Below are 11,383 nucleotides of genomic sequence, written 5' to 3'. Positions count from 1 at the left end.
AGATTTTGATTATATTACAAACATGGATTAACCACTTCATCCCCCACATTTCAGCCATTTAAAAATATTTTATTTTCAAAAGATCTTTTTATACATTTTGAACTTGTGAAATGGGACATAGCCTATACTCTTACTTTTTTTTTTTTTTTTTTTTTTTTAACTTTTAGCTACTTCTAGTACATTTAATTGAATTCCGGACTTTTACTTGCACTTTTTCCTGTATTCCTGATTAGTACAAATGTTATAAACATTTTAAATTCCATCACCGGGTGCAACGGGGTGGGAGGGGGATGAGAGAGGGGGAGATAGATGGTGATGATGTGATTATGATGTGAGGGGAGGGATTGGGATGAGGAGGGGGGGCTCGCCTGCTGTCCTGTTATGGCAGAACTAAACACACGGGGAGGCTCGATTGCATCACCGGCCAAATAAGCCTTCTATAAATAGGATGACGTCACCCCTGCCTGGCCCGGCCCTGACTGACAGAGAGAAGGAGGAGTGTAAAAAATGCCTGAGCGTGCTGGGGGGCGCGGCCCTGAGTGACGTAGCAGCAGAACGTCGCCGGACTCTCCTGTTATAAAAAGGGGGTGATGCAACGATTCGGCCACACACTGTAACTTTACTACAGCGCGGAGGAAGAGAGAAGACACGTTTTATTAAGCTGAATATTTAAAGCTTAATCATACGAGAAAGAAGAGGAGGGTTCTCCTTTTTTATTCTACTCGAAATCAAGGAATTATCAGGTACGTTTTATTTGACTTATATTATATCTGTTAGGGAGAGGGGTGGTGATTCCCTGCGTTGTCCCGTTTGAAAAGAACAGATCTACAAGCTATCAACGCGTCGCATCGCGACGCGTTGATAGCTTGTAGATCTGTTCTTTTGGGGGGCGCGCGATGGAGGGAATATACTGTAGCCTATAATATAATATAGTCGACGGCGCGGTGTGTCTCGCTCGCTCTGGGACAGAACGACTCGCGACACAAACCGTGACACTGACACCTCTCGAAATGTCGCGTTTGTCGACGTATTTTGTGAATTAAACTCGGGTTTATTTCATGTGTTTTGTTAATTCAACTTTGCTTTATTTCACTCGGTCAACCCTGTTGGCTTTAAAAAAAATACATGTTTGGTGCCGTCAGTGGTGGGAAAAGTAGGCTACTTGAGTAAAAGTACAAAAGTATTAGTATCGAAATAACTTATGCAGAATGCCCCATTTCACAAGTTTTCAAATGTATAAAAATGTATTCAATTTTTTATTTATCCTATTAGTTCATAATTATGTTATAGCTGTGTAGCCTATATGTCTTTGGCTGGCATCTGTTGAAACTTGAGATTAATATTATTCACTATCACTGTCGCACTCACTCGCACATTGCGTATCATAGATTTAATTGAATGTAAATTGACTATAGTTATAAACTCAGCACATTGTTTTGTTGAGTATAGCAGTACGTCCACGCAACCCTCCCTCCTCGTTGCTTTATAACTTTGTTTTCAACTTTGCTGCTGCTTTATTTCGTGGAGTCATGTTTGTGTGTGTGATGTAACATTACATAAACGTGACGAAACAGCGCTGAAAACATGACTGGTGTTTGGTTTGGTTTCATTCTGTATCTATGCTGAGCCTTGGATCAGGACTATCATGGATATTTAGACTGACTTGCTTGATTTATAGGTCACAAGAAGAGTGACACACAAAATGTTAAGAAATAATATATTTTAAAAATGGTTATTAATGTAAAGTAATGTAAGTTTCCATGATTCGAATATGCACAGTAGTCTTACATAACATCAGACTTAAATGTATCAAATTCTTCTTTATGTCCAAAATGATTGGATACATTTTGTAGCATATTAGATACATATTTGTAGAAATATTAGACCTTAAATGTCAAATCATGTTCTAATCATGTGTATCGTTTTCCAAATCTTTTATTTTGTAACATTTTGGACCAAATAGCCAATTTTACACTGAGATGTCCACTCTTCCAGTAACTCGACAAAACATGAATGTTTGGTTTCATTTCTGTAATTACGCCTGGTTTCACATTCAGAATGATAAATTGTCATTACTTTTACTTCTACTCCATTACATCTCAGAAGCAAATATTGTACTTTTACTCCACTAAAATTATTTGAAAACTAGTTACTTTGTAGATTGCGATTATTATAACAAAACATACATGAACCACTTCAGCCCTATACATTTCGGCCCTTTGAAAATAGAGCTTGTAGAGATCTATTTTCAAAATATGTTTTATACATTTGAAAACTTGTATGAACTGGGACATACTGCAGTGCACAATGAGTACTTCCTAGTCCTACTGTTGGTACTTTTTGATACTAATACTTTTGTACTTTTACTAATTTTGAATTCCGGACTTATACTGTCTTGAGTATTTATTTATACATTCAAATCAAATCAAATCAAAGTTTATTTGTATAGCACATTTACATTGACGGAAGACACATTGCAGTATTGATACTTTTACTTAAGTCAAACATTGGAGTACTTTTCCCCCGCCACCACTGGTCATGGTCCAGGTCCACACAGTCCAGCTCGGTCTAAACGTCCAGTCGTGTGTGTGTGGTGTTTTCAGATTCATCAGAATGATGCTGCAGCATATGGGCGGCCCGTCGCTGGCCGACATCAGCTGCTCGGCCCTGGTGCCGTGCCTGTCCCCGCCGGGCACGCTCACCCTGGACGACTTCACCAACTTCACGCCCATCATCAAGGACGAGCTGCGGCTCGCCATACAGTCACGGCGGCTCTCCAACGGCCTCAGCGTCGACGTGAGCTCCGACTGCGCCAGCTCCACCTGCAGCTCCGAGAGAACCGGCAAACGGAGCGGGGCCAGGCGAGAGGTATAGGCTCTACCCCCTTTCAAGACTCATTATCCCTTGTAAAAAATAATACATTTACAATGTTTAATTAGAATAAAACTAGGGCAAATTATCGAATTAATTAGATGCTTTGTAATTAATTAATAAAAATTGATCGCATATCAATATTTGATCTGAGAAGCAACTCTGTACGAGGCGGTCTAGACCCACGTCTAGACAAGCAGTCTAGACGTGGGTCCGTGAGTCCGTCTGTTACGGAAGACATGCCATTATTAGATCCGGTCTTGTTTTACATCAAAATAAAAAAATATAAAAGGCAGAGTGCTTGTGAGGGCCTATAGTTAAAAGTAGGCCTATAAGCAGGCTGCACTCATTTTGCAAATAACAGACAACCAAGAAAATCAACCAACCAAACAATAACAAATATGCACTTTAAATTAAAGTTTTAAAAAGATATACTAGGGGAGGTTGTTGCTCCTGTCTAGGGGCCTAGTAGCAATCATTCAGATGTTAACATTGACAGTTTCGATTTGTATCATTATTATTATTTTTAGCTGACAACAGAAGAACAGGACAGGAGGAAGCGGAGGAGGGATAGGAACAAGGTTGCAGCGGCAAAGTGTCGCAACAAGAAGAAGGAGAAGACAGACGGCTTACAGAAGGTATGGCTGACAGCAAAAATAATGTGACTAATAGACTAATGCTAGACACATAGTCACGTAAAATGTGAGTACTTTATCCATCACTATTTACATTAGCTTCTATTCCCCTGCTTCCGCTCGACAGGAGTCCGAGAAGCTGGAGGTGGTCAACGCGGACCTGAAGGCCCAGATCGAGGAGCTGAAGCAGCAGAAGCAGCAGCTGGTCTACATGCTCAACCTCCACCGGCCCACCTGCATCGTGCGCGCCGTCAACGGCCAGACCCCCGAGGACGAGCGCAACCTCTTCCTCCAGCACATCAAGGAGAGCACCCTGCAGCTCCACAACCTCACCAACAACATCTCCGCCTCGGGTGATTCCGCGGACGGAGGAGACATCGCCGACATCACTTTGGCACCCTCTCTGGACGGAGGACTAACCCTCGGACATTTGCAGTGCCACGGTCATGACGTTTTGACATTGTGTGATCAGCTATGAGTGGGTGTGTGACTGTGCGTGTGTGTTCAGGACTGCGTGAGTGAGTGAGTGCGTGCGTGCGCGTGTGTGGTTTGCTTTTGACAGACTTTGATCCATGTATTGAACACCACAACCAGAGGCTGCCACTGATGTAGCACACATTGTAGGAGCCTCGGAGCCTCGGAGGAGGAGGACGCGTCTCCCGAGAGAAAGAAAAGTAAGCCACAAGCCAAGTCAAAGAAGTATCCGCCCCGGTCTTTATTTCATTAGCTGTCTGACTGCTAAGCTGCTAGCTGGAGGGGCGAAGATGAAGTGTGGCTGACTGGTTGAAGGAGAACCACAAAGTGCCCCCGGTAACAGACGGCACCAACCCCCCCTCCCTCCCCCTCCCCAAGTCATTTGGGGGGAACATCCAAGCACTAAAAAATAACAAACAAATGAACACCTAAAAAACTATGATGCATTTATGAAAGAGAAGAAGAGGTGCATTACTGTTTTTGAAGAGTTAAAAGCTGCGATCCAGAACGTATTTGAAATGTATGTTAGTGTACAATATAACTGGCACATCTGCAGTGGCTGGAGGTGGTCTCCCTACTGTTCCATTGAGAAATGTAGACCACATGGTCTAAATACAGGTAGTACATATATACCCGTTGAAAGGAAGTACTGCCGGAACCTCGAGTCATAAGCAAACTTTAAAGCAGGAGACACAGGTTTAAATCCAACAAAAAAGGTTATGAATCGCAACTCTTAACTCTGAATTAGTACCAAAGCATGATTCCAAGGTGAGCGAGGCACAGAAGTTCACCTGAGATGGAACGTGTGTTGAGGGAGAACAATATAGAATGTGTGTGTTTGTGTATGTGTGTGTGTGCACGGGTGTATGGATGGATGTGCGTGCATGCGGGCTACTGTACGAGCTGCAAATCCCTGTCGCTAACGAAGACATTGGTATTTCCACTTAGCATTATGACTACTAGAATATGAACATTATATACAGTAGTAACCACTGTGTAACTTGCCGTTAGATTGTAGGCTGTTTTTCCCCAGCTGCCTTGCCATTATAAGATGCTCAGTGTCGATCTATCTATTTGGACAAACTCAGAGTATTAACCACTTGAACCCCGATATAATTGGTCTATAGTGTTTATTTGATATGACAATTTTTATAAACATCCTCTAGAACCGGCCTCAGGTCAGGGACGCTGGGGGATCATGTGGTTAAATTAAAACTCAAGGATTAGATTGGGCATACTGAAGACTTCTAAAGCTGCTGCTACAACTTACAATACAACCACTCAGGACATGCTGACTGATAGAAGTTGAATTCACTGGTGGGACGAGAAGTCAGGTTGTCCAAGAAACTCATACTTAATGAGCTCAACAGGTCTTTGTTTGCATCGATCACACATGGGACGACCCACTCTTACATTTAGTACATTTAGTACGCCTACGGCAAATGGCAATGGCCAAAAAGGCCCTGTGTGTGTCATGGTGGTCTGGAATATGTTATTTGTCACTGTGCTCAATTCCACACAGGCCTTAAGACTCCTTTTGTGTCAGTCATACCAAAGTGAAGTTACGATTATTTTGTGTACGCAGTATTTCACTGTATTATTTTTTTCTACTTCCGAATATCATATACTGCATTGGTTGCATTTATGGCTGGGCGATATATGGGTATATCAGTATTGTGATATGTGACTAGTATTGTAATATGGTGATTATGGCATGAGTCGGTTGTCATCCCCACAATATCGTTATTGAGGTATTTCGGTCTAATACTGTGATATTTGATACACTCCATATCGCCCAGCCCTAACTGAAGAGGCTACTGTATGTATGCAAACAACCCTTTCAGGGCCATCTAAAAGGTGGGGGCTTTTGTAATATATTATTTATTGTTGAGAATTGGTGTGAAAGTGGTGTTCACTATAGATATCAGTAGCTAGGTATCGATCGTGTGACGTTGGCTTTCATTCTTTAGATCCTCTGCAACGTCTTGATAAGTCCATCTGTGTGGTATGTAAAACAAATGTGTGTGTGTGCGTGTGTGTATATGTACGTATATATCTCTGTCGGGTGGAAACCTTACATTGTAGCAGATCTACAAGCTCAAAACATGACTCTTTGCGCCGTGTTTCAAGCTTGCCGATCTGCTACTTTTGATGATTGTGTGACGCTGCAGTGTAGAGAGTGATCAATAGTATTAATTGATGAAATAACACACAAAAAGTTAATATATATAGGCTGTTGGGTAGAAGCCTTGTATGTGCAAAATGGAACGTAATTTTTTTCAGAAATGGTGAAAATAGATGATCTGCGCAATGCGATTGCTTGACATTCTTGTATGATGAAGTATAGGGCATTAAATAACGAAAATACATTTTTAAAAAAGTTAACATTTGGAGATTCAAGGTTTCTTCCCGACATGGACATTATGGTTCACAGTAGCACGAGTGTTAATCTAACTACCGAGTGTACACATTTGGTTGTACTCGGAGATAAAATGAACACTGTGTGTGTGTGTGTGTGTGTGTGTGTGTGTGTGTGTGTGTGTGTGTGTGTGTCATTATCCAGACTTAAGTACTTAAAGCTCACTGCCAAATATTTGTCAAACCCCACTTCGTCCCTCTCTGTGGTGAGTGCTTCTTACGTAATCACGAAGGGAGGCTTTTATTGCATAAACAGAAACTCTGAGGAAAGACAAGGACACAGAGATAATCTTTTGTCCCTTTGCATGTAATGCAACAAAGGTTATTCATTATTTCGGAGGAACTTCTCGTCACAAAGGCGTGATTCATGATCGTCTCTGTGGACAACGCCTGATTCTGATCAATGGCTAGGATTTGATTTGTGTGTGTTCGTAATTTCGTATTAAAAAAATGGACGGTTTTCTTATGTTTGGTTGAAAGCAAGATAGGTTGAGAGACGCAGGCGTCTGTATTTGGTGGTGTGTGTGTGTGTGTCCTACTGTGGAGCAAGTTATGTTATTTAATGAAGGTCTTGATAAGATAGCTAAGCACTGAGTGTTTTTGGTTGATGATGCCACACAAAAGTAGTTATGAGTCTATTGAGTCTATTGTATGTATATTCAACCAGGATTCTGTAGCTGCTCAATGGAAGTGTATTAAAACATAGCATACCAGAAATGAATGAATGCACTGTATCAAGTGGGAAAACTCGCACTGCTAATAATACCAGTATGTACTTCTACACAATCTCTGTCCCCTTTTCTGTTTTTGATACTTTGTTAATAAATGTAGCTATATGTATATTATTGATTACTCTTGTCATGTTGTCATTTCTCAAGAAGAGGAACTATTGTTTGTGTCTTCACCACATCCCTATTTCTTTCGCCATGTTATCGTTATAGGTGAAACCTTTTCCAAACTGACTACATGCTCATGTATTCACGCATGGGAATTATAAGCTTGTAGATAGGCATTTATGTTTGTTTGCCGGAAGACACTGTCATACGACAAAGTATATAGTCGCTGTAGGACAGGCAGAAACCTATTATCTCCATATTTAAACGTTGTGTTTTTTGTTTTTGTTTTTTGTAAATTAGCACCCTACTTGATCATACAACAGCATCACACCAAAGTGTAGATCTGCTACTTTGTTATTTTTGAACAGTTTTGGACATCGGTGGCCCTTTTTTACCGGTTGCTGAACCATATTTCAACAGCTTCAACGGCTTGCTTCTACAAGCTCAACACGTCACAAATCGACACGTTGTGAGCTTGTAGATCTGCTATTTTCACAAGATTTTCATGTATTGAAATGGGACATTTTGCATATTGAGTACTTCTACCTTTGGCACTTTTACTCAAGTGAAATGTTTAATGCAGGACTAAGTTGTAACAGAGCATTTCTGCGTGGTGATAATTGATTTTTCAAACATGCGAGTGCTTCTTCCACCACTGCTTGAGTGCAGCAACTGGAAACTCGCAGCGATTGAGGAACAAAAACAACGCCTGTGGCTCTGACTTGAGGCACATGCCAGGGCATGCTGACCACACACACACACACACACACACACACACACACACACACACACACACACACACACACACACACACACACACACACACACACACACACACACACACACACACACACACACACACACACACACACACACACACACACACACACACACACACACACACACACACACACACACACACACACACACACACACACACACACACACACACACACACACACGGTGTGAACGATAACGTTGCACACTGTAGTTTTGGACGTGGGGCGGCTCGCCGGAACCGGGCCGGCACCCTGGGCACGTTCCTGTCTGGAACTTCCGGGGACCCCCACACGGAATTGCACCACTGATTTATTCACTTATTCACGTTTTATTTTAGCTTTTTTGGGAATGTTTTTTTTAAACGTTTTGAAATAATAATAATTAAAAACAATAAAGAGACCCCTAAAAATGTGTCCGCGACCCACAAATGTGTCCTGATCCAGTGCTGTAGTACTAAAAGGAGGGACAGAGAAATATAAGATTAAGTTTGTTTGCATACTGTAGAAATACAGTTGTTGCAAGGGAGAGAGGGGGGATATGGGGGGCGGACGGCGGAGAGAGAGATAGAAAGTGAGAGAAAGGTGGAGAGATAGTGAGAGATAAGAAGAGAGACTTGAAAATGTCAGAGGCATTTGAACCAGTATTGCCATGTCTGCTTATTATAAGCGACATTGGGCTTCTTTTTCTGAAAAGTTGATCGTACGGTATATCCATTTGTCCCTAAGCCCCATCTGGAAATGTTTTGTACCAGAGATATTTCACATTTTCACAAGATTCTTTTGAAAAGAGTGTTGTATCGTGACGCATTGTGAGCTTGTAAAAAAAAGCTGATGCTGATGTGACTATATAGTTTAAAGTGCTTATGTGGCCTATATACAGTCACTTCTTTTGAGCTTGTTTTCCTAGACCCGGTTGCTTATTTCTCTCTCAGAATCTGGCAGCCCTGAGTAGAACAGAGGTTTCTAGGTTGCTGTTCCAGCCGGTAGCAGATGACTCAATGTGTTTGTTGTTATCTGTGAAGATAAGTTGTGAAATGCCAGGCAAATACCAGCTGCCCCACCGACAAAACATCGTATTACTAAAAAAAACAACACTTTGAACCCACTTTGAACCCGTTAAAACAACACAGGGATCAATGAATAGTCTGATGGAATGTCAAGGAAACGTGCCGCATGTCCATACGCTCAAGTCTGAGAAAGCTCTATATATACAGTCTGGAGCATTAATTTAGTGTAGCAGTCTGATAGTGTACAAAACTGTACAACGTTTTCCCACTTTCAGAGATAAATGTTACTTTGTGGAGTAACATTTATCGTAGAGACCTCAAAAACTGATGTCTCATGCCCCCACCCTGGCTTCCACTTAATCTCATAACCAACCTGGCAACCATATATGAACCCTATAGCCGGCCCTATTGTAGGGCAAGCATTCTGCGAAAAGCATAAATAGCAGATCTACAAGCTCACAATGCAACCACAGCGCAATATGTTGTGAACTAGGCCAAACCGCACCAATGCAAGTACTCACAACTCGTTGCAAGTGCAACATGCAACTACTGATAACCATCCCATTGGTTTGGGCTTATAGATCGACAATTTTCGGTGAAGATATGTGGTGTACAAGTAGAGCACAAAAACCGTCAACCAAATAAACAGTATAGGTTTTATGCCTTTGTCATGCAGTATATTGAGATCGAGATTGAAATATTAGGAAAATGTGCCCCAAATATATGTCGGGTGGAAACCTAATATGTCTAAAACTTTTACTTTTCAGGAGTCACATAAAAAAAAGAAAGTAGCAGATCTACAAGCGCAAAAACGCATTGTTTCGCATCACTCGTTCAGAGCTTGCGGATGTGCTACTTTTGATGCTTCTGTGTAACGCTGTAGTACGATCAATAGGCGTTACGATAACATAAAACACAAAAGGTTATATATATAAAGTTATAATATGAAGAGAAGAGGTTTCTGTCCGACAGCGACGATAGGCCAGTGTTAATGTGGTAAACAGAAGTCATGGGCATCTCTGCCCATCAGATTGTAGCCCTTGATAGCTTTTAAATCACAAGAATTACAACCCTCATTAAAGTATCGGAATGCGGGTGGCGTTCTCCTAGCTTACAGCACACCGAGGCAAGGTTTCAACATGTTTAATGGTATTTGATGAATACCTCGTACTTTAGCCCTGACTCATGGATTGGTAATGACTGTCAAAAGTTACAACACTTCATGTCGTTTGATGCATAGGCCATTTAGTCATCATAACAAGATTTTCAGGGTTTATTGGTGACATTGATATAAGCGTTCGTGTCAGTCATTGAAACATCACTGAGGGCATGGTGGCTCTGCTTTAGACAGGAGATCAAAATAATGAAGAAATAAATACTAACAGATAATTGTCAATGAAGGATACAAATGAAGAAACATGCACTTAATGTCCATGTTACTCTTATGATTCAATTCCTGTTGATCAAAACAACACTACAAAATAGCAGATCTATGAGCTCACAACACGTTGTGTAGTGATATGTTATGACCTTGTAGATCATATATTTTCGCTATATACAAATATATATCTGCTATCGGGAAGAAACCACCTAACTCCAAAAGGTTCCTTTTTCAGGAAATTAAGAAAACCTTATATTTTGAAAACAAAGCATAGTTGATTTTGTGACTTTATATATCGTCAATAACACACTTTAATTGTCGAAACAACACACAGACATAAAGGGTGTTCAATCAATAGCACTGATTTATGCAAAGAAAAAAGAAAAAAATTGAGTTACGTTTCCACCCGACAGCAATGAATTATGTTTGATTTATGTTTTAAATCTATTTTCTTTAATGGTTCGCCCTAATTAACATGTCCAAAAATAGGGACGCCATGCAGGGTTATGTGAAAGGAGCATGTGTCACTTCACTGCTCCACTACTGCTCCACTTGTTGGCATACAGTCAGACACCTTAAACTTTATAGACGGATGTTTCCAATCATGCATCCTATCAAACTTTTACAACAGGAATTTAAGGAGGACACAGTGTTCTTACAACGAGTGCAATTCACAAGTAATATTGCATCATCACCACCCAGCTCCATCACACTGGATTAGCAGGTCAGCTAAAGCTTCCAAGCAGAGATGGTACTATAACCATAAACAATATACGACCATTTACCAATCATCACTTTGAGGAAATATCATTGAGCAATGTTTTTGTTTTCGACATCCTAGCCTCTTACTTACTGCCGAAGGGCAGGAATTAAATAAATGTAAGCCACTACAACTCTGACATCATTATCGACATTATCATCATTCCAGGGGAAGATTAAAATCAAATAATATAGCAGATATACAAGCTGCACAACACATCTT

General features: G+C 40.9%; 1 protein-coding gene across 2 annotated transcripts; it reads left to right on the top strand.

Annotated features, from left to right (window-relative positions):
* The first annotated feature begins 617 nt into the window (after positions 1-617).
* On the top strand, positions 618-7,247 carry atf3 (activating transcription factor 3). 2 transcript variants are annotated; one of them, XM_079526942.1, is made up of 4 exons: positions 618-743; positions 2,604-2,868; positions 3,402-3,509; positions 3,634-7,247. In XM_079526942.1, exons 2-4 carry the CDS (start codon positions 2,614-2,616, stop codon positions 3,982-3,984), a joined length of 714 nt encoding a protein of 237 aa, XP_079383068.1. In that variant the 5' UTR covers positions 618-743; positions 2,604-2,613; the 3' UTR covers positions 3,985-7,247. The 2 variants fall into 2 exon arrangements, with proteins under 2 accessions (XP_079383068.1, XP_079383067.1); XM_079526941.1 differs by lacking the exon at positions 618-743 and having other exon boundaries at positions 2,047-2,868.
* The last annotated feature ends 4,136 nt before the right edge of the window (positions 7,248-11,383 follow it).

This window comes from Electrona antarctica (genome assembly GCF_951216825.1).
Source record: "Electrona antarctica genome assembly, chromosome: 17".
Taxonomy (NCBI): domain Eukaryota; kingdom Metazoa; phylum Chordata; class Actinopteri; order Myctophiformes; family Myctophidae; genus Electrona; species Electrona antarctica.
The sequence above is the reverse complement of the archived record's forward strand: the minus strand, read 5'-3'. Positions and strand labels throughout refer to the sequence as shown.